This window comes from Pempheris klunzingeri, chromosome 23 (assembly GCF_042242105.1).
Source record: "Pempheris klunzingeri isolate RE-2024b chromosome 23, fPemKlu1.hap1, whole genome shotgun sequence".
Lineage (NCBI taxonomy): Eukaryota > Metazoa > Chordata > Actinopteri > Acropomatiformes > Pempheridae > Pempheris > Pempheris klunzingeri.
This window is the reverse complement of record NC_092034.1, coordinates 15,557,851-15,581,553: the sequence shown is the minus strand read 5'-3', so window position 1 is coordinate 15,581,553 and position 23,703 is coordinate 15,557,851. Positions and strand designations below refer to the sequence as shown.

The following is a 23,703-nucleotide window of genomic DNA, read 5'->3' as shown; positions in this document are numbered from 1 at the left end:
TATGACAGACAACGTGCACACGCGGTGTTTTTTTCAATCACAGATGAGTGACGGTCCTTAGTGTGACCTCCGTCCTCGCTGGGTGTCAGCGCAGTTCTCCAGGCCTGGTGTGGGAAGTGAGGCGGGGACGGGGACTCGCAATGAGATCGGTCGGGGAAAGCCGAGCGCCTCGCATCCCGGGGAAGAGAGAGAGAGAGAGCGTGGGGGGAAAAACGGGATGGAGGTAAAGCGTCCGTCCCTCCACCTCAACTTGGAAAAGAATGACACCGAAGCTGGAGCGGAAGGGGTTTTGAGGAGGCCGTGGAGCGGAGGTGAAGTGTCTGAGGAGGAGGAGCAGGGAGAGGAGAAGGGGAGGAGGAAGGCAGAGTGGAGTCCCTGTGCTCGTTAGCCAGCTAGGCTAGGCTAGCTCGTTAGCGTTGCCGTGGCAGCCATCAGCTGGTCAGGTAACTGTGCAGTTCTCTGGAGTTGATGCTCAGGACCACACCCGAATGGTTGCCTGGCAACAAGAGGGGAGAGTAAACAGGAGAAGCTAATTAAGAACTGATTTATTCTTATGAAAATGATTCATATCACAATGAAGAGGTGGAATCATGAGGAGTTAGTCCTCCGCTGCATGTCTGATCTCAGGGCCTGTCATTGCCATCGTATATCAGATCATTGCTGCAAATTACTTTTGGAATGAAAGGCAAATATTGGACGTTTCAGTTCGCCACATTCCGTGGTGCGTTTGAGACAGCTATGAGCTCATTATGAAATTACAAAAGTGATGAAAGAACTAATCGGTGTGTGAGGAGATGATCATCTACGCCCGCACAGTGACGCGATGTATCTTCTCCTTCTGTTTAACGGTATGGCACATTGACACGACACAGTTATCGTATGACATGATGATGATGAGCAAACAGAACCTCACGACCAACCTTGGAAGCAAAAGTGAAGTTTGGAATATTCATTTTAAAGCTTCAATAATAGCAATGATAAGGATGAAAAAGGACAAGTCCTCCAGTACCTTGGTGTGTGTTAGCTGCTGGTGTTAGTGGCTTGGGTTTTAGTAGCAGTGGTTAGTGGTAGTCCTTATAAGGGAACGGAAGGCGGGGCTACCTCCTGCGTTACCTAGAGTCTGCGAGTCCAGGTCGTCGTCGATGAACTCCTCACCCTGGATGATGTGCTGGGTGTCCTCGCTGTGATTGACCGGGCTGGTCATCTCCTGCTCCTTCTCGTTGTGCATCTGGGCGTAGACGTTGCGGCTGCCCGGAAGCTTCCTGAAAAACAGCGGGGGATAGGCATCCTCAGTCCTAAGCCAAGGACTGTGGGATTTGTTGTTTTCGTAAGATGGGGCTGTACTTCTGCACTGCATGTTTTCATTCAAGTGACTTTTTTGGTGGAGGTTTGTGTGTATTCGGGACGCGAGGACGTGCTGCAGGCGTGTTGCTAATGTGAACACAGAGCATGCAGTTACACGAGGCATCGCCCACAATAAAACATCAACTGAGAACTCATGCAACATACTAGGGTTGGGTGTTCTGATGCTATAAAGCATGAGATGATATAAGATTGGAACCATCAGAGCTTTTCCAATCACGTTTATACAGAGATAGATATCCCTTTCAAATGTGGTTGTATCAGGCCACTGTGGACGTGGCTGCAAAACAGGCAACAATACTGTTGGATTGACAGCTGTTTTTGCCTTAGTTTGTCAGGGAGATCATTCTTTGGATTTGGTAAATGTGAGGTAATTACTATGGTGCAGACATTCATGCTTTATCCATGCTTTATCTATCTATCATCATAATAAGTCCAATATTTTGCTTTCTTATTGCCAAACCTTTTGTGTTTAGTGTTAAACAGCAAATGTGAGCGTCAGCATTTAGCTTAAAGCACCTCTGTTGTCATGTGCGGCCTCACAGAGCAGCTAGCATGGCTGCATTGCTACATGTTTGGACTTCGGGGCGTCGTTATTGGCTGCTGTGCCAAAATGAGGAATGAATAAATAACTTAAAGCTTGTTCACGTGAAGCTACACTACCTCCATAAACCTGAGAACAGAGTACAAGCACTGTCTGATTGCCTGCGTCAGTAGAATTTGGGGGCCAAAAAAAGTGACATGCTTGATTCCAGCCTTATCTGCCGGGGCTGACTGACACGAACGTGACACGGCTCACCTTTTGAACTTGTAGAGGATGAAGGAGCCGGTGGCAATAATGCTGATTAGGAAAATGACCGCTAGAGCCCAAACACCCGGACCTCCAGCAGCTCCGTGGTAGCCTGGAACGGCGACACACACACGTGCACACACACACAAACCAATAAGAAAATGCATCATGTTTGCACAGTCAGAATGTAATTTGATTTATAAAAACAGTAGCTGTGAACAAATCCAAGTATAGTGAGGAACAAGAAGATCTGGAGTCAAAAATGGCAGTGAAGGACAAAAGTGGTGGAAAAAAGCTGAACTAGAGTTTTTCACGAAGAAAACACCTGGTTTAAACTCAGGTGGCTAAGAAAAGCGTGGCACAGCGCGGCACAGACAGATTTAAACTGCGGAAGATTTGGATTCGTTAGGAAACCAGGGAAGAACAGCGCAGGAATCAAAGAGTATTGAGGTTATGTGCTGTGCATCCATACAGAAAGCTGCAGGGGGGGTATGGTTCATGAACGCACCGGTCTCTGCCGCTGTAGCTGCTGAGTCATTAGAAATTAGACCTAGCCCTTGGAAATAAATCAATAACATGCAGTTACTATTAAAAATATTTTTTTGAAAAATGCAGTTTTAAAAAGCAAATTATGAGGGAAGCAAAACAAACAGCGTGCGACTGGACGGTACCTGCGCTCGGGTCAGCAAGCATCACCAGCACTTGCAGACCTCCTCGCACCACAAAGCTGACGTTGTTGTCGTTGAAGGCCTGCATGATGGCTGGAATACGCTGAGGATAAGAAAATATTACATGAAGGAAGATACTTAGAGCTAGTGGCTGAGGGATGTAAGTACGGAATGTGATTCTGAAGTGACTGGATCTGATCTTCTTTGTACCTTATCGACAAACATGCTCCTCTTGGCTGGTTTGCTGTCCAGTGGGAGGACGTAGAGGTCGGCCGTGGTCGGGAGGCCCGGCTTCACCACTGTAACCAGGGACTCCTGCGGGACCCCTGTGATCTGAGGCCAGATGGTGAAAAGGTCAGTCACGTCTTAAACTAATCAGCATTTTCTCATGTTCACAATGGGCCAAATGACAGTGTGATGTGAAAGGGGTCACTTGAGAGAGAATTATCACCCAGTTCCTCAGCTTGCCATCCATTTCTACAGGGTGCCTGTGGTCATTTCATTCTAAAGGCCCACCTTGGCGAGTATTTTGGTGACCACTTGGCCGACGTCCTCTCTCCACTCTGGGATGTTTGGGTTGAACTGGTCCAGGTTCGTGCTGAAGCTCAGAGGGATGACCTGGAAGGTATCTGGCATTGGACGGAACAGCGGAGAGGTTAGCGATCATCACAAAACTCAAACCGCATTGCCGGCTGCGGCGGCAGCGTTAAATGAGCCGCGGGGTGATGGAAATTAAACAGCGGAAACTGCGGATGTGGAAATACACAAATGTGCGCACAGATTTGCCCTGAATGGACGGATGTGCATTGTTGGTTATCGGCTCGGAGGGAAACATGTGGAGAACACAATCTGGACGTGCAGATGTGAGCTGTTAGCGTTAACAGATGGCAGGCACTTTGCAAATGTCTCAGAATATGTGCTGACTTACAACTCGCAAGGATGTACGGGAGTGTGTACGGCAAACAAGACTCATTTGAGCAGACTGATACGGATCATTTAACTACAATCAAAATCACCCTGCGTCTTCCTCTAGTCATTCCTTTATAAAAAAACAAACGGGACATAATCCGTCCTGCAACAACAGAAGAGACCATAAAATATGTAGAAAAAATATATATTTGTACTTTTCTAAAAGGTCTAAAATGAATTTAAGCCTTAACTGTTTTTATTCATTTATTTTTACTTATTGTCTGTTTTACTTAGTTTAATTGGTAAGTATGAATAGACTCAGTAATGTCACACATCAGATTCAGTCATTGTGATAAAAAAAAGTTGAAACTGGTCTGTAATTCTAAAACAGTAAATCTGTTGTCCCTGTGTAGCCAGTACTCAACATAAACCTTGATGAGGACCTTGCATTTTACATTTATCAGTGTAAAGTTTCAGATCTGTATTAATCTACCATCTGAATAGTGGACAAAATGTACTGAGATGAAGAAGTTTGACTGAAAAACGCAATAAAACCAACGTTTAGGCTAAGAAAAAAGAACAAAACTACAGTGAGTTGATAGAAAGTCCACCATGAGGATCTTAAAAGTGTCAGAGTGTTACCGTAGACTTGGACTGTCCTGGTGTCCTGCACCATGGAGCGGCCGTTGGAAGCCTGGACAGTGACTGAAACCCCTCCTGTCTCTGGGAAACGGGTCAGAAGGCTGTTCTGCAGCGTCAGCGTGGGCTTCAGGAGAAAGTCACAACAGGTTGGATGTTACTTCACCTGAGCTCAACCACAGAGTCTGTCTGAAAAGAACCGGCTCACATAATCATGCGTGTCGATGAGCCCGTAGATACTTATCACCGAGCCCTGCAATACCCACTCTACAGACTGTTTTAGCATCTTTTAGCTCGTTGTTTTTCTGCCCAGCAGCTGTTAGCGAAATAAAAAAGCTCTGATAAAACCTGATAATATGTAATATTGTGTTTTTAGCTTGTTCTGCTGTCCCACAACGGCCAAAAGGAAAAATGAATGAAGCTTTCTTATTTTTTTTACTGTACTAATTGAATATATTTTGATAGTGAGCGTCCTTTACCCGCAGACTGTCTCCTATCCACCAGTAGAAGACAGTCAGGTTGGCCTCAGCGGGAAGAACTATGGCCGTCAGATTGACCTCATGGTTTCTCCCAGCGATGGGAACCACCTCCAGATGCACTTCCTGCAGAGGGGCTGTGAGAGAGGAGAACATGATTTAGAAGTTTACAAAGCGCACTATTTTACTCCAACGTGGAAAAATGTCAGTGATTTAGTTTGAAAGGTCCTTAAATTGCAGGTCAGAGCCACATAAATGTCATAAAGTCAGTGCTCCAAATAAGGTAAGTAAGGCAGTAATATGTGACCCAGTGTAATCTTTACACAATCCCCACGGACTGAAACACCACAGATCTGCCTTCTGTGGTAAAAGTCATGATTACATTTCCACCGGTCAGGTAGACAAAACTAGAGGTGAGATTCAAACACGCCTCCTGAACAGCAGAGAGTGAGTGTTAGAGAGAGAAGCATCAGAGATCTGAGATGACTGAACTCATCATCCTTACCTCTGCCAGGAGTTTGACATAAATTCAGGTCAAAGGAGGGAATGCTTTAAGGCATACTGTGACATCGGATTAATGGACTAGTTCCTGCTTTTAGTTGATTATCTAGTAGATTATTTTTAATGTGTATTGATTTGTCTATTGTATTTATCATTGGAAACAACCTATTTTATTTCCATCTCCCCTGTGATGTGCATGGTATCAGTTTCATAAAAAAAAAAAAAAAAAAAACCCAACAAGAATTTGGTGTGATTTTTCCATTACTGCAATTTTCACACTAAGCAGTGATCGGCCAGGAAAACTTGAATCAAAGTCAAAAAACTAAAAGACCTGAAACCAGCTGTGGTGAGAACGACTCCCAAACTGAAAAATCCCTTCCTTCCAAAATAACCATGTAAAGACATTCAGTGAGTGTTTGGGGGGGCTGACCTGTGACCTGGATGTACATGGTGGCCTGGTCGTGCCCCGCCATGTTCTCCGCCTTCACTGTCACCTTGTAAACACCCGGGCTTTCATAGCGATGCTGGATCGGCTCGTCCGTCACCGTCAGGTTCTGGTAGATGGCGCGAACCCCGTCCCCGAGGTCCACCTGGTACTTGGTGCTGCTGGTGTCGCCCTGTTGGGAGGGAACGAGGACTTTCAGCAGATTCGGCCTGGATGGAAGGTGAGGAAGGAGCCAACGGAAAAGAAAAGCACCTTTCGTCCTACCTGTTCCTGGTGGACGATGAACGTGATGTCATCGCCAGGCGCCACAGCCAACATCTGCCCTTTGATGCCGACCTGCAGTCCTTTGGGGGGCAGCAGGGGGCAGTTGTGCTGTTTGGCGCTCTGCTGCTTGTTTAACCCCCCTTCACATAGGTCAGATATCACCTTCCTGTAGCTGAACCACAGCAGAGGACAGTGCAGGTGTAAGAGTGTGGAGGTGTGTGCCAAGTCATTAAAGGACTAGTTCAACATTTCGGGAAATACTTTGTTTTGTTTTTTTCAGAGAAGATGATATATGTGTGTGTGTGTGTGTGTGTGTGTGTGTGTGTGTGTGTGTGTGTGTGTGTGTGTATGTACATGTACACACCCAGTGCTGGACTCGTAGGTTTGTCCCAGATGACAGTCTTCAGGTGGTGAATCTGGATCGTGCCAGAAGTCAGCAAAACACCGACTGCCTTCGATGTGTGAGCGTTCAAAACCATAGTCACTACACACACACACACACACACACACAATTAAATGCTGAAGTTCTGTGTTTCTTTGCTTCCTCACAGTGTGTGTCATCATCCTATACACTGATATATATATTGTAATATCTAATCAGTTCCCACCAGTTGAAGTCCTTCTCGCTGCACTGACAGGGTTTGCTGGTGAGAGCCGAGGTGTAACTTTTTCCTTTGATACAGAACGCCGTGTCCCTCCGTTTCCTGAAACTCCGCTCCTGGCCCATGATGCACTTTTCTCCCTGAGAGTGACCACGCAGAGGCGAGGATTCAGTGTCAGACACGGCCATATATGTGCAGTGAATGTGTGTTTGTGTCTGCACTGCATTGTGTGTGTGTGTGTGTGTGTGTGTGTGTGTGTGTGTGTGTGTGTGTGTGTGTGTGTGTGTGTGTGTGTGTGTTACCTGCAGGTCTGTGAGCTGCCACGAGTCGTAGTCAGACTCAGTGCACTGACGGGGAAAGGACTGCCTGAAGTCCACTTTGACCAGCTCCCAGTCTGACCTGTAGCTGATGTGGCCAAACACACTGCGAACACACACCCCCCCCCCCCGCCACATACAATTATTTCATATCACATTCCTCCACATGTGGACACGCAGCTGCACGCCACTAACATGATTACAAATCTAGTCTTTTTTGTTGTTGCAAAGAATCAGATTGATCTAATAAAAACAGCATGAATGTGATCCAAGCATTTTAGAATATTCAGATGTCTTTATTAAAACCTGCATGAGTGCAAAAGAGGATTATTCACTCGTCCATCATTGAACAAGATAAAGAACAAGAACCTCACCAGATGGCAAATGAATCCTAAATGGAATCTACATTACAGAAACAGTTTGACATTTTGGAAAACTGCACTGATCCAAATTCTTGCTCGGGTTTACATGAAGCGAACGATACCGCACTCGTGTCCGTACACTGAATGTGGAGCTACAGCCAACAGACATTTATCTTAGCGTAGCATAAATGCTGGAAACAAGGGGAAACAGCTAGCCTTGGCTGAACAATCTGTCCGCCAGCGCCACGAAAGCTCTCTAATTAATCTGTGATATCTGCCCAAACTCAATCTGTACACGAAAAACACAGATGAACAGAAGCCAAGTAAACTCAGAGACCTGCACCCAGGGGCATCTTTTAGTCCACTCTGTCTGTGATCTTTTCACCTCTGTGTCCTTCTGTCTGAACACACGGTAAGAATATTCCAAGCATAAGCATATTTATCAAAATGTTGAAATATTCATTCGAGGGGGAAATTGATCGCAGTGATCATCCAGACGGTTTTATTTTCATATGCTTAAATAAGCGATTATAAGACACTATTACAAGCTATTGTCTGATCTGCATTCAAGGCGTTTCCCCCCATATTCTCACCTCTTACATCACTAAGGCTTCAATCCACCCTAAATCTAGCCGCTGAATGGGATCAGCGGTGTCCTAATCTGTGCCTTTGAGTTTTGAAAAATACCAAAAAGGCATTAAAGTTCAGTCCCAGGTAAGACTGGATAAACTCATTTAAATCCCAAATCCCCTCTTTTCTGCGAGCCACCTTCCATCTATTTGCATGTTGTGTCACGGCTGGTTTATCGTTTGTTACACGAGGTATCTGGTGTCTTGCGCTCCAACACACAGATAATCTTCACCTAAACTGTCTTGCTCCATTACATGTGGAGCATTTAGAGCTAAACTCACTCTCACTTCAAAGTGCCCCCCCCCTCGCAGAGCTACACTTCCCCTTCCTCTCCATTAGATGGTGATGTTTCACAGTGCACTGCAGGTCGTGTGTGCCGTCCCCATTCCTGAACTCTGCTGTCGTTTCCTTGTGTGTGTGTGTGTGTGTGTTTTTTTTTTTAAGCAGACTGATGTGACACAAGTCAGCGACTCCGACATATGCTGCTGTGCCGGTGGCGGCCTGCGTTCACTTCGTTGAAGTGCAAGGCAAGCATGACTAATGCCGTCTTCACCACTGTGGTTAGGGGGGAGTGATGGATGCCTCAGCTGTGGACTCAGATATGCTTTCCCTCCTCATCCCCTTTTATCTTTATTGTTTCTCATCTTCATCTGTCTGCTGTTTTCTTTTCACTGTATTGTCCCTTTCAGGCTTGTTAAAGGGTGAATTCACTTGAGTGACAAAAGCTTAACTTGCGAGGGGGTCCTTGGGTAAAAATGAAGTGTTTCTCCCGTGGACAGGTGTGTCCTGGAGTGGAAGCACGAAGATTTAAGAAACTTGGTTTCCTTCTTTTGTCGTACTTAGAATTTTCTTTTAAGCACAAAAGAAGTCCAGACCTGAGTCTCCTTTTGTCCACAGAAGAAAACATTTGTTAGACTCTTAATGAGTCATAATGCATTGGAATGAATTTCAAATTGAACTACAGCGAATATGAATAACTAAAATATCTTTCCATCTAACATCTCTGTGTCTGGGTCTTTGACAGTACAAACGCATGCTTTATCTTATTCACCTTTATTCTGTTTATATCGAACGCCGACTGACTGTGTTTTGTTTTTGTCTGCTGAATTTCTTTGTTCTTTTTTTCCTCTTTAGAAGCATTGTTGTGAATGAAACTTGCTCACAAACAAAATGTTTAACAGGAAGCCTTTTATAGGCGTTTTGTTGCTGTAATAATAATTAGAATAATGCTAATTCAACAGGCTTGAAATGAGCAATTTACACCGGGTGTACTGTGCATTTGAGGGAGTTTGGTAAATCAGACATGGTTACATTTAAGGTGTAGGAAAAATATAGTATGTTGTTTGCATGTTTCTTATATAGTGTATAATAAAAGTGGAAACACAGTGTGGCGTGTCACTGCTTGTCTTGCACACAGTACAAATCAACTCTTTTGCTTTGTTTGCCTCTTAATTCCCAGCAGCCTCAGAGTTAATTTAGCCCCTTTTCCCTAGTTTTGAATGGCCACTCCAGAGCCATAAGAGCTCTATTAGTGGACAACAGCCTGCAATCGGCTCTGTTAAGAGAAAACAACATTCATTAACAGTGGGAAATGTCTTCCTTTGATTTCTCTCATTGAATTACAGAGCTGTGATGGAGAGGACAGCCTCGGGAATGTGTTCGCAGGAGAGCTTTGATGTTGAATGAGATCAGATGCAAGGATTCCTGTCTTTGTTTTGCCCTGAGTGTTTGTTACAGTGCATGGTGCAGGGAGCTCAGGGAGGGGAGATGGTTCAACAGTAGATAGAATAGAATAAATGGTAAATGCTCTGTATTCGTATGACTACTCAAAGCGCTTTAACGTCACATCCTCATTCAGCCGTTCATCATTCATTCATTCAGGAGGATTCTAAGGTGGAGGAGACTGAAGCTGCTTCAGGAGCAGGCTGGGGTTCGACATGCTGACTCACAGGAGCCGGACCCGCTCTACCTCTGACGCCCTCATACAGCAGCCTGTGTCGGACGATCTCCGCTCCCCCACCTGTCCTTGGTGCTAAGTCACTGCTTAAAGACTTGATTATGGGATGGCAGGCCGCGCCGTCGAAAATCGAAAAACTCAGTGGCAAGGAAATAGACCCTGGCTAATCTGTCAGGCATGAGCTGCCCTCGACGCCCCTCCTTGGCTGCCAACCCTATATCACTGGAGCCAGATGGGCAACATACGTGTGTGTGTGTGTGTGTGTGTGTGTGTGTGTGTGTCATCCCAGTAGGTGTGTGTCTGACACATGGCAGATGAGTCTGAGTGTTCAATTCTCTGTTCCTTGGTTACTTCTGCCTGTCTCTGTGTGTGTGTGTGTGTGTGTGTGTGTATCGGTATGTATGTGTGTGACCATCTCTTTGCCCTTCTCAGCGGATTACAGATGGAAGCCAGCCTTATCTCTGGGCCTCGGCCTGCAGTCTGAGATGATGTGACAAGTCTCACTCCAGCTAACTTACTGATGGAGAGATGGGGGGGGGGAGATGTCTCAAAAGACATGAAGCCTTGAAGCCAACATCAACAGTTTGGCTAAGAAGCTGCTGACAGCTGACATTCGTGCTGATATTCAATACTCTTAGTTTTGACCATTTCCAAGCCAAATGATTGACAGGACTGAGGTTTGTTTGTTCTCCACCTGAAGTGGAGTAATAGACAGATAATTCCCCCCTCAAAAAACGTCCCAGTAGAAATTCAAGACAATAATGATAAGAGCAACATGTAAATGTACAGGCATGCTGGCGGCGCAGAACGAAAGAAATGAAATGTCACAGAGGAGAAAAGCGAGATCGGGACAGCAATCAAACCCTCTGGAGGTGAAGAGAGAGGACGGCCTTGCAGCAAATCAGGAGCGAGACCAGCTGCTGTTAGCGCCACTACGCTGGGCGCCCTGCTCAGACGGATCGAGAGGGAATTGTTGTGATGGGAGAGAAACTGGAGTTCCCTTGGATGTAGTGTACGGCCTGGCAGGGCTGTCCTGTCCGACGCTTCTTAGACGACTCATTGGAACCGAGCGGGAAATGTGAGGGAAAGGTTAAGCTACTGGAGCTGTGGGAGGTTTATTCATGCTGCGACTTAGCTTTCTCCATTAATCGTATTGTAATTTATACTCATACTTGAATGGACGTTCATTATTGGACTCAGATGAAGTCTTATAATGACACATATAAAAGATAGACTTTGATTTGATTGATCGACAGCAGAACATTGAACATTTTTTCCTGTCGAAATTGGGATTCCACTCACGTCATGACCAGGGTCTCGTCTCCTGGCTCGCTCAGGAGTCCATCGACAAACACAGAGGTGCTGGTGAAGTTGTGAACGGTCCACGTCCTTCCCTCGTCAGTACTAAACCTGTGGAGAAACAGGCAGTGTTGCACTAGGATTAGTGATGACTTTACAAATAACTCCCGCCCAGGGCACTGAGGCTCCTTGTCCATTTGGCAGTTAAAGAGCTTTTCCAAAACCGGTGGAGGGAGCAGGTTACACAGTGTGATTAGACCCTTTAACTTACTGCCCATCAAAGAACACATTATTAACTTAATATGTTGTTTTGTTGAGTTACAGGTTACTGTACTGAATCTGATCTTGGATTTAGGGAAGCTTAACTAGGCGGCGTTGCCCAGGATGGTAAATGCCAAAAACACCCGTTAGTCCTTAACCTAAAGACCTTTCCTCTGGGTGCCAAACACGGTTATGTCAGAATGAAACAGTCTGATCTTAGATTTTTCATTGACAAACGTATGATACTAGTACTAACCTGTTGCAAGATGATATGCTGTGTCTTTATATGTCTGCTACATGGACCGTGGACATGGACAGTTTTCAGGGTTTGTCTTTTAAAACAGTAATCACCTGTATACGTCAAGACCTTTACAACCATCTCATGCAGCTCATTTAGCCAATTTATCTAACTAGCTGCAGCTGATAAGGTGTGCTGGCTATAGCAGCCATCGAAGGTCGCTGGCTTGAAGTGAGAGGCCAGCTTTTGTCTACCTCATGATGGGTCTGTGATCACGACACAAGGGACCCCATTGTTTTATTATTATATAAACTACAATATGCCACGTGAGAGAAAAAGAGCTCGAGGTATAGCAACAGTAACCGGGGTCAGGGCTTTGCCAGGGGTCAGTTTAGGGAAGCTGTTTTGTGTCAGTTATACTCTGAAGGACAAAACCCACAAGAAGTGTTTTGAAAGATGAGTTGAAAATTGGGTACTCGTTCCTGTGTGAGTATTTCAGCTTCTTTCCATCCAAACTCAGAGTGAAGACAGACAAAGCGGGCCATCTGCTCTGCTTTATTCACTGTGTCGCCGACTCCTGCAGTCAACAGTGGCAGCAGTGCTGAGTAAATGTGACTGCGTGATGGAGAGGGATCAATGTGGAATCGAGCAGTGTGTAGCTCGCACTGCAGGCTGCGTGTGGTAATGATGTACTAACAAGGACCACGATGTGATAATCAGCAGGTAAACACGCTCAGTTACAAGGAAACAGAATGGATATCCAAAAGCTACTGAAGACTCTGTTGCCATGGTAAAGGCCTCGGAATGTTTCGAGCTCGTCAGATTGTCTTACAGCAGACGATTTTGAAACTTTTCCAAAATGAATACTGCTGTATTCATTTTGGCCGATGTGCACAATCGAGTACAAAACCATGAAAGCTTTCGAGAAGCGACCGTCCAGGAGTGTCCTCATTCATATAAGCCATCGTGTCGAGGCGAAAGACACTTAGCAGATGGGAGAGGCACTCTGGTGCAGCCTGAAGGACGCTATGGCGGCGGGTTTTTCACCCTACCTTCAAGTGTGGTCATTTGGACTTCTGCCCACAATCAGACAAAACAGTGAATGACCAGTTTGCTTGAAAAACACTGAAGCTTTAAGTGATACTCATTGTTATCAGTGACTCCTGATGAGTTCTCCTTGAGCAGGACACTAAACCAGCCATTTGATCCAGAAGGCATCAGCTGGACCACTGTAGCCACCTACATGCCAACACCCTCAGTCACCCATCCAATTATCTCATTTCCCACAGCTAATACCCGAGGAGCTATTAGAAATGGATGGAGCGATAACCCTGTAATCAAAAAGATTAGCAGGCCAGACTTATAATTACGCTCCACGCCACATACGAGCCTGTACTCCATCCCTCCGGTGCTCCGAAAACCTAAAACAAGACTTATTGTAGGCGGCGCTAATCATAAATCACAAGTGTACATAACACGGTCCTGTCCAGTCGGCGTGTCGCGGTGGCATCTCATTTCTCAGCCTGCTAGCTTTTCATAATTAACTGATATGAATGCATCGAGTTAAGCAGAGAAAAACAAAACAAAACAAAACAAAAAAAACACTCCATTGAGTTCGAGAGAGCCGACAAGAGGAACATGGAGTTATCTGAAATCATTTGAGAGCGTGTGCATGTGAGCACGGTCGTCACTTTTAAAAGTCTGGATGCGGCGCTTTTCAAGTGGCTGTGAAAATGGCACTGCTTTGATGCTCACAGTTGTAGATATCCTACCCCCTCACCCCCCACCCCACATGGGAACATTGTGCAATTATTTTAGAGAGTCAAAGGCACTGCGGCGTCTTGTTTTCAGAATGTGGACAGATATTTTTGCAGTATCATGAGTGTCTAAACGCTGAGGACTGAAGGAGGCATTTTAGGTCAAGAAGGGTTCTTAGCGGAGATAAGTACTGACTCTCCTCTAAACTTCTCTCTGACTGCAGCTTGTCATATCCTCAGTTTCTCTCTGTCTATCGCTGTATGTCTTTTTCTCTGTCCTCCCTTTCCTTTTTTTTTTTCTGTCAGCTCTGCTTATTTCTGTCTCATGCTACCTCTAATAAGAAGAACTGGTGGCCTGACTTCCATGGGTTGAAAGATAAATCTGCTGAAGCCCTGCGAGAACACTCTTACACATGGACGCAGATTATATTTGATTAGATGTTTTTTTTTTAGTTTAAATTTAAGGTGCTTCCATTCCCAAACATCTCTCCCCTCATTTCCTGTCAACTGTTGTCTGTTTAATACAGACAATACCCCCAAAAAACACCTTAAAAAAACACAAGGAACCCAACAGAAAAGAAGCATCTGTTTACAGTGCAGTGTTTCCATAAAAAAGACTAAAGGGGGATAGTCCTTTAGTGGTGCATATTCCTGTATTCCCAACCAAAGCCAGAAAAAAATCTAATTACCATCTACAGTATCAACAATGAGGCTTTACATAGTAAAAACCTAAAAGTCTACTTAATGTTATTTTGCTGATCTACTGGAGGCCAGTTGGACATCACTCACCCCCTTCTACAAAAGCCTATGATCTAACAGGATGCCAGCGTAACAAAGAAGTTGCAGTTTTACAAGAGAGACGAGTGAGCCAGCTAATTAGAACAGGCGTCCAACAGAGACACGTACTGGAGATGCAATAAATCAATGTGAAAAGTACTGGAATAACATTGCGGTTTCTAACATTAGCTTTCTGGCTTGAGAACAATGCTTTTCAGTCTCCACAGCTGAGATGTGTTGCTCTCGCACACAACACTGTTCTCCATTATGGAGCAGCTGAGGCGAAAAAAAAAGAGATACTGGTTGTCGAGAAAAACTCCGCTAAGAGAAGAGTTTCTCCCAAATGAAACACAGACTTTTGGAAAAAAGCAGATGAGGTGACAACACTCATTTAGCCATTTTGTGTAATAAAGTGGTAGAAGCTGTGCTCATCAGCTGTCTTCTCTTACTTTCGGTCTGCGAGATGTTTTCCACCACATTGCAGAGGCCTTTGGGGTTATTGATTTAGCTGAGGCATGAGCGAGAGAGAAATGTGAAGGACAACACTCGGCAGTCTTTCACCCAGAGACAGACGAGGACCCGTCTGAAAGGTCATTTGATTTTAGTCTGTGATAAATCTTTTTCTGAGTACTCTCTTATCTATGGTTTCTCATTATTTCATCCTTATTTATTAAGGTCGGTGAGATAACATCTTGCTGAGCTTGAAATAGTCTGCGTGAGCTGTGGGGAGAGAGGGGGATGATCTTAAATGATTTTGAAGGGTACAGTGCTGGACTGGGAACTAACTGATCTTTCCCCGTGCTGCAAAAATCTACAGAGCGGATGTAGAAGTGGCTCAGCGGCTGTGGAGCTTTGATGGTCAGTTCACCCAGATTATGGAGGTTCAAAAGGGGTGAGAAAATGGGTTTTTTCATAATTTGGGTGAACCCTAAACCTCTCACTTTAAAGCCAGGATAATACTGAATGCATTATGTTATATATACATACATATATATATATATATATATATATATACATACCTTACTTCAATATATATACGGCAACCTGCCTGTTTTGTGGCTATCATATGAGATAAAAAAAATCATTTTATACTGTTATATTGTTCTTATTTATCTTCTTCACTGTTGGAATACATTATTCATATTTTACTGCTGTACCTCTAGCTCTTTCATTTATGCCTTAATGTCCCATTGTGTTAACATTTAGATTTCATCTCATTAGTCTCGACCTATAAAAATCTGAAATGCTCAATAAAAGCAAAGGTTTATTGACTGAGGCCTCTAATGGATGATCCACTGGAGCTGATCAGTTTTACAATAATCAGTGCTGATTAACCTGCAGCATATCTGTCATAACAGAGGGGGGTGACACTAAATGGTTTTGATAAAAGTCAATAACATACTGAGGCTGCAGCAGCATGGGCTGCTGCTGCTACAGTGACATAACAGTGATCTTACTTGAGTATCTTGAGGGGGATAGAGGTGTCCTTGATGGCGACAATGACCCCACCGTGGTCCAGGTACAGGATGTGATGCTCCTCCTCGAAAACCTTAGTTTTAGCAATTACAAAAAGATCGGAGGTGAAAAGATGTGTGAAGTGATGCCACTAATGTCCATTCTTGAAATCAGCTACTTTGGTGCACAGCCGAACTCGACGGGTTGTGTAACTTTCATGAGAGCAGAGGGAGCGTGAAGAGAGGGTTAGGAGGGGAGCAGTGGAGAGAGAGAGAAAGAATAAGCAAGAGAGGACTTGATGTACCTGTCTCCACGTCTTGCCGCAGTCCGAGGTGATGTACATCTCTTCCTTATACTCCACTAGTTTGGAGCCAAGGTTACCTGAAGAAAAGATGAGAAAGTGAAAATTTCATCAGGCCGGGAGGCTCATGTGAGGCACGTAGCAACAACAGATTGAAAGAGAGTGAAGAAGACACAGACAGCAGATGTGAGGAGACAGTGAATAACCCAAAAAAAATAACAAACCCAAACCTTTTTATTGCTTTACTTTCCCTTTAACAGTTTACCAAATGGATGGAGATCAGACCTTGGAAGATTCTGTGCAGCTAAAGATTTGCAAAGTTAGCAGAAATCTGACAGAAAAGAAGAGTTTGCTTTTTTTTTTTTCTAATTCTTAACTGTTAGAAACTGTTAGAAAGAGGCCCAGGACTGCCAAGAGATGAGAACAAATCATAAAGTCAGTAATGATGAGTCAAAATACTGCCTTTCAAAGTAAAAAAGGATGAAAGACTGGGTCATGATTGTGGGATCACGTCAAACAAACGGACAACTAAGTCAACAGAAAATGAATAAGTGGACTAACAAGTTATTCTTGGTGAGTCAAACTATTCATCTACCTTTCTTTTTATATCTTTTCATTTTTCATTTTGACTTTTAATGCCTGCTTAAACTGCTCAAAAACATACTTCATTCATCAGCTTGATATTTTTCCTAATTTGATGATAATTGCTTCTGAACATAGACAGTATTTGGTCATTCCTAACATTTAAGCATTTGCTTTTCTTTTCCACAGCGGACAAAGAGACACATGGCATGACCTACATAGCACATATTCCTCTCATTCTAATCTCATAAAAAAAAATACAGGCGGCCCACTCATTTCAGGACTACTGTTTTTTTCTCTTTCTAATCAAGCTTTCTTGTGCCCGTGCACAAACAAACACAGCCAAGTGTTCAATAAATAAAACTGCTGGCAGATTCGGTGGAAATCCTCTGTGGGTGCTCAGGCATGAAGCAGCGTGGTTTTATACTCCGCCATTGCGCAGGCAGAGAGGGATACTTGTGTCAGAGCTTTTTCCCGGGGTAAATGGGGGTTTGTCTCTGGAGGAGTGGCACTTTTTAGTTAGACACAAACAAACCCCGTTGCTGCGTCTGTGAGATGCAGAACTCTCGCTTAAAGTCCCACACAGCCGAGTGGAAACATTGATTGCATCGCTTAAACAGTGGGAGAGAGATGCATGAATGAAGGAGAAGGTCATGCAGTCAATTTATGAATAAATGAAATGTCATTTTTTGCTCTGCACACTCACCAGCACCCATGATGAGACCTGGAGCAGAGTCCTTGGTGTGGACGGTCCCGGACACATAGGGATTGTCCGCCCAGCGCAGGTGCAGGTGGAGGTGACAGTCCGGCTGCAGAAAAGAAGCATGGAGAGGATTCAATGTGAGGATAAGAGCGCCATTCTCCCTCAGTAGCAGTGAGTTTTACTACTATCAATGCTTTCTTTCTGAAAAAAAAAGGAACAAAACTAAGCTTTCAGTGCTTGAGACTATGAGGTCGCCCCACTTATTGTACACTGGACATACAAAGATAAGATTTGCAACAAAAAGGATTCGCCACGAGACACGCCATGAGATACTGCATCACAGGGACACCTCTTATCCGAAGGCAAGTGCTACAGTTGGGAAGTCAGCTTTGAGCATCACTTGAACTGAAGACACTCAGCCATGTTTAATGAGTCTTACCACGCAGATACCAGATAATCCTGCTGCAAACACAGCTCAGTGTGGGGATTCAGTGCTGCTAATCAAGTTTAATATAGGAAAAGGTCTTTAGCAGAAGCTAACTCGTTTCAAAGGAGAGAGTGAGGCTGGATTCAAAGGCAAACAGTCATCAGACGCAGAGCCGCTCTGGATGTCGATGCTTTAAACCTCAGTAGGCAGAGCTGGGAAAAAAAAGTCTGCCAAGGATAGTGTGATTTCAGGGCCTTCAATAGTCAACCTTTATGTGCTCCAACTTAACCATGTCATTAGAGACAATAACATTTCTTATCATAGCTATGCTGACAACGCCCAGATTTATTTAGCGCGCTCCTTCCTGATCTCATGCACTCTCCCTTTTTAATCTTTTATTGTTTCTATATTTTATATGCCTCGCATATGATTACTTTGATACTGATTATTTTGTATTCTACAGATTAAATGTAGATTGAAGGCGTCTATCTCCCACACACTTTGTTCAGACATTATGATAAACTGCCTCTGTGCATACGAGAGGTCATCGCTCTCGGCCCGTCTCTGTCTGCTGGTAATGTCATGGATAAAGCTGACAGCGTTCGTCTGATACGGTGACACATTAGATATTTAGTATCTGGCTTTGGGAGACTTGTAATGTCAGCAAAGGTGTGTTACGCCAGTGTTTGAAGAACAGCTGCCTCTTTGACTGATGCACGTGAAAAAATTTCAGGGGAGCTGATTTTCTTTGCAAGGTCATTATGTTGATGTATGGATCCGGCCAAAGAGAAGAGGAGGGCAACAACAGCCATGTGTGTGAGCCTCGAGGTGATACTCGTGTCTCCCTTCAAATCCGTCAGCTGAGGAGAGTAATGGCTCAAATAAAGGATTGGACTCGCTCTACGGTATCTCCCTGTGAGGTGTGATGTATGGATATCAGCTGGCTCATTGCTCTTTGCAGTCTGAACCTACAGCATCAACTCTGACAAGATGAATGGAGGAGCTAGGCAACACTTGACTTACTTTGTGTTCACTCTCTGAACACAAACTGGTTGACAAGTCACACCTGTGACTGATTGATCATATCTAGTACACATAACATACATACATGACATATCCAGTAGGAGCAGCATTCACTGGTGTACCTATATTACTGTAATGTGTGCCAATTAAAAAAAGTTAAGTCAAGTTGTAAGCAACGGTTTGAGGTGTTTGCTTTGTACTTTAAAGCCAGGTATCTGATGGGACAAGTTCGTTTTGAGAAACAGGCTTTCTTGCCAAGGGACAAGGCGATTGACACCGCGCTCGTGTCTGTACAGTAAATGTGAGGCCACTGGAAAAACAAAAGCAGAAATACAACAAACCACTGTCACGCAGATGAAGCAAACAAGACAAAAATGTGTTAGTGCGCTCACCGCTTTGCAGCTGAGCGGCTTTCCATTCATGTCAGTGGCAGGCGGGGCCAGCGGTTCCCAGTCTCGTCCTTTGTTGTAGGTGATGAGAGTTGTCACTTTGCCATCAATCTTCTGATTGGCCAGGAAGACTCCTTTGATTCCACGAACCTGGTGAACGAGGTGGATTCACAACAGTTTGGGTTAAACAACAGCTGGGAATCATCATGGTGACTGTGAAAGATGCAAAGAAGAGTCGGCCAACGGTCATACCATACAACCAAGGAAGGCTGCAGGGGCAAACTCTTGTGTGCATTAGAATGACCAAAGGTACGTCTTTATTGCTTATGAATTAAAGTCTTCATTTCTAAGAAGAAGAATGTGTTATCTAAGTCCCATAGTCTCACTGTAATCCACTAGCTGGGTAGTCAAACTGTGATGTTCCTTACTTAGGCCCTGACATACTGCAGGCTGAGGGGAAAATGTGGTGAATTCAGCTCTTGGTAGAATCCTTATGAAGAGTTCAAACGTAAGACTGCTTTAACTGGATTGTAACTTTACCTTGAACTATACGGCTACATTTAGAATATTAACCAGAGCATACGAGAACGTGCCCTTTAACTGTCAGCAGTGGTTGGAACCAATGCATGTTACTTAAAAGGCTGAAAGGAATCCACTGACACAGAAACTACAGGGCTGTAAAAGTTTAATACACTGAAATCAATACATACTGCATGGTTTTTTTTGCGGCTGTGAGGTTGATAGCCACGGGCTCTGAGGCTGAAACTTTAAACAGCAAGATGATGATAGAAACTATGCAGACAGACAGCGAAACAGAGTCAGGCAGCATGTCAGACGTGTCCATCTGCAGACCCCCCAGCTCCCACTGCTATCCATTATGTAGCACTGATGTTTTTAGAGCGAAACAAGATAATTGTTTAAATCAAAGGACATAAAGCCTGCTTGTATTCTCTCTGGACTTCTGGCTTCTCTCCTTCCTGTCTGCACTCCTTCATCTCTCCACTTATGCTCAGCACTTCATCTCCTCCGCTTTCTGTTTCCACTCCTTCTTTCTCAAGTCCGTCTCCATCCCCCTGCACGCTGTTTGCCTCTCTATCTCTATCTTCAGAGTGCAGCCTGGAGCGAGGGATGAGAGAGGCAGTGAGGGGGCTGTGCCTCTATGGTCAACCACCTCCCTTTATTTCCTCGACCACTCGCTCTCTCCTTCTTCCTCTTGTTTCGCGTCCTACGCGCCCACTTATCCAGAGACCTTGATAAAACTCTCAGGTGAGACACAGATGAACATACAGAATGAAGGCATGGGAGGCACGGCTAACAGGAGTGTCTTTGTATAATCGACAGTTTACTGAACTCGGCCACTGACAGCCACTAGGCATGACAAGCCTGTCAAGCTGTGGTCGTCTTCACGTGCTGAAGTGTTGTGCTCGGGGCTGACACTGCACCAAAAACGCAACAGCACAAGTGCAAGGAATCACACAGTTTGTTTCTCTGTTGTAACATCAGCTGCAATGGTTCCAACATGTCCAGCAAACTAGCTCACCATCTACAAATGTCCTGGCATGTCCTACTAGCATATCCACTGTGTAGTAGTCCTGCACAGCAACTCCAGTCTAGGGAATCGTTATCGTCTTGCTCCTTATTGAGGTTTTCACTCTAGCAACTTCAGCCAACATTACCTGAGATAGACCTAACACTGAGATGAGTTTTCCTTCCCAGGGTGTCTGGGCTTACTTTTAAGAAGATAAGGAGTCAGATACTATATCTGGAAAGGGTTCAGAGTAGAATCTCTGCTCCACTGCACTGAACGGAGCCAGCTGAGGTTGTACAGGTACCCGGTTGCAGTGGGATGCCTCCCAGATGCTTCCCTGTGGAGGTATTCCTGGTACACCCAACTGAGAGGTGAGTGAGGAACTGAACCAAAACACACGGGAGGGGATTACATGTGCCATCCAGTCTAGGATGTTCTCTGCTGCCACTGTGACCTGTGGCTTAATAAGCACTGGAGGATGGCTGGAGGAACGGGTGTGCATGGATGAATGGTTACTATGATACATTACACACCTCCTGCACACTGCAGGAATTTTCTGCAAACTGCAGAAACTACTCCCTTCCTTTTGTCATCTCTTGTTACAACTCACTCAAAACCGCAGGCTTTCATAGGAGACCCACTGTTTTTGCTGATGTGCTGCTACTTAACCAGTGCGTCGTGGCAATGTTACACCGTGGGTGAAATGCCACAATTTTCTGATAGACAGCTCCCTCGTTTTAGTTTGAGCGAAGACAAACACAGAGCCATCAGATGTGTCAAAATCTATGCCACGGTTAGGATTCAGCAAAACGGTAAGTTAGCTGGCATGTTCTCTCATTACCATGAACACACACACACTGGGTTTATTTTGACAGCATCCTGCTGGTGGAGCTACTATCCAGAGAAACAAATGTGTACGAATCCACAACTGAAATCCACAACAAATGAACTATTTCAGAGTTGAGTGTCGCAGATAAGGTGGGAAAGTCAGAAACATATTGTTGGTTTTGGTCTTTTAATGGGATTTGTTAACAATAAAACCTGGTTGGGGGGTTTGGGGGTGGACTGCTGGACTCATGTGTCTTGCTACTCAGCCAACTGTCAGTCCCCAGGGGAGACGAAGCCTACATTTAGATCCTGCTTGGATGTGGACTCAGCTCTGTTCACCTCACCTCAAGTATGTCGATGAGAACATTCTCCTCTGGCTGCTTGGTGCTGCGAACATTTTCCAAGACGATGGAGTAGTAGACGCCCTGGGGGTCAGACTGGTACAGGTTATATGTGTCTGACTGGTACCACTCCTGGAGGGCGAGGAAGACCTGGTTCTCGTCTGTACTCACTATCTGAACATCCTGGGGGCAGAGATGGATGGAGGAGAGAGAAGAAGAGGTGGGGGGTAAAAAAAAAAAAAACGAACAGTTAGTATTTTCTAGACAGTTGTAGATTCGACTGTATGGTCATTTTGGGTATGTAGTAGGTGTTTGTGTTATTTTGTCCACCTCATTTATGTCAATGAGGGCAGGCTAAAACATCTGTGTATAATGCAATACATTCAACAGCATCACAAACCGCATCCTCCAAAATAACCGTACGACCGTAGAATCTTCACATCTGCTTGTAACAACCAATCAACAACAATAGAACCTTTATTAAGGGAGGATTTATTGTACGGCTCTACATGAAACATTCATTGACAAAGGCTGAAAGATGAAAAAGACATTAGACACTAAAAATAGAAGAAGAGGAAAACAAGAAAAATGAGCAAAGGTTAAAGCAGAAAATAATATCAGTAAAATAAACGCAGCAGGTGATGACAGGTGGAGGGAACAAAGAGGAAAAGGGAAAACGACAGAGGAAAAGGAGAGGAGAGAACAGATAAAGCAGTAAAAGCAGCAAAGTCTGATTCATGGAGAAGTTTGACAGTAACTCGCTGTGAGCTGGGGAACATAATCCGATAAATACAGAGCTACAGAGTCACAGAAACAAACTGGGGGAGATAAGGCAATGCTTCACCCATCCAAAAACTGTTTTTGGCAGCTTAGAAAACTTGTTAGGTGTTCTTGTCATAGCTTGTGAGCCTCTGATGCAAATGACTTCATCACTTATGAAAGACTGTAACGACGGTGCAAAGAGCGACTCAGCACTTTCTCTGTCTTAGTGATTACATTAACATAACATTTGGAGATAAAGCCATCAGAACAGAGGGGGAAAGTGCCCGAGAAGGTGTGTCTCTAATCATTGACACTCTGCCATCTTGCTTAGAAAAAACACAAGAGCTCAATTACCCTTGGATTTATGGTTGTGGTTCTGAGCAATAGCAGTATTGAAATCTGCGCACTAATCTTCATATTCATAAATGTACTGTTCTGAGTCATCCAGTAAGCTGGGCGCTGCCAGGAAGACAAGTATGCAACAAGTAAAAACAAAAGAGAACAAAGCTGTACACGGGGCTAGCATGGAGCCCACACGGCACAATGTTTAACCAGGACTTGCAATCTGAAACGATTGCATGAGTGTCTAGCGATCACAGCCCTGTTTTGGACCCTGGCCAGAGCTGGCTGATGCTGCACTGTAATTGGCCAGTGTGCGTTTGAGGTGCTTGATCGGTGTTCTTGTCTGGCGATAGGGTTGCAGGTTTCTACAAATGACATTCGGTCACTTAATCTGTTCTTGACCTGATCAAATGGACCAACCCACAGTACTTGGCGACAGACACACACTGTAGGGTACAAGGAAAAATATAATGCAGACACTGTTTTCCCAGACAGAGCCTCAATCCACATCAAAACTAACAATGAACATGTTCCATGTATTCACCAAGGCAACACTAAAGGTGACTATAAAATATGGCATCTCTTTTGAATTCCAGTGTTCTTATTATATGTCCCAATCACTTTATTCCATTCACCCTTCTCTGAGCTTTACAATTCATGAATAAAGTTTCTTTGTCACTTTGAAAGCATTATGCAAATTATCAAGGTGACTTGATAATCAACCAACCTGCCAACAACCAACCAATCCTTCTATATCTACACAAAATA

At 44.4% G+C, this 23,703-nt stretch overlaps 1 protein-coding gene across 1 annotated transcript in view; it reads right to left on the bottom strand.

Annotated features, from left to right (window-relative positions):
* Nucleotides 1-338: 338 nt before the first annotated feature.
* sorcs2 (sortilin-related VPS10 domain containing receptor 2) overlaps nt 339-23,703 on the bottom strand; it is a 259,444-nt gene continuing 236,079 nt past the window's right edge. The window contains exons 9-28 of the mRNA XM_070854331.1: nt 21,835-22,014; nt 19,138-19,284; nt 17,299-17,401; nt 16,014-16,090; nt 15,712-15,803; nt 11,225-11,332; nt 6,959-7,079; nt 6,663-6,796; nt 6,419-6,538; nt 6,055-6,226; nt 5,776-5,962; nt 4,848-4,981; nt 4,372-4,495; nt 3,337-3,449; nt 3,031-3,153; nt 2,824-2,923; nt 2,661-2,708; nt 2,162-2,264; nt 1,102-1,262; nt 339-496 (exon numbers count right to left, since the gene is read on the bottom strand). Coding sequence (XP_070710432.1) covers nt 432-496; nt 1,102-1,262; nt 2,162-2,264; nt 2,661-2,708; nt 2,824-2,923; nt 3,031-3,153; nt 3,337-3,449; nt 4,372-4,495; nt 4,848-4,981; nt 5,776-5,962; nt 6,055-6,226; nt 6,419-6,538; nt 6,663-6,796; nt 6,959-7,079; nt 11,225-11,332; nt 15,712-15,803; nt 16,014-16,090; nt 17,299-17,401; nt 19,138-19,284; nt 21,835-22,014 — 2,412 coding nt within the window. The 3' untranslated portion in view covers nt 339-431. The remainder of the gene's footprint in view (nt 497-1,101; nt 1,263-2,161; nt 2,265-2,660; nt 2,709-2,823; nt 2,924-3,030; nt 3,154-3,336; nt 3,450-4,371; nt 4,496-4,847; nt 4,982-5,775; nt 5,963-6,054; nt 6,227-6,418; nt 6,539-6,662; nt 6,797-6,958; nt 7,080-11,224; nt 11,333-15,711; nt 15,804-16,013; nt 16,091-17,298; nt 17,402-19,137; nt 19,285-21,834; nt 22,015-23,703) is intronic.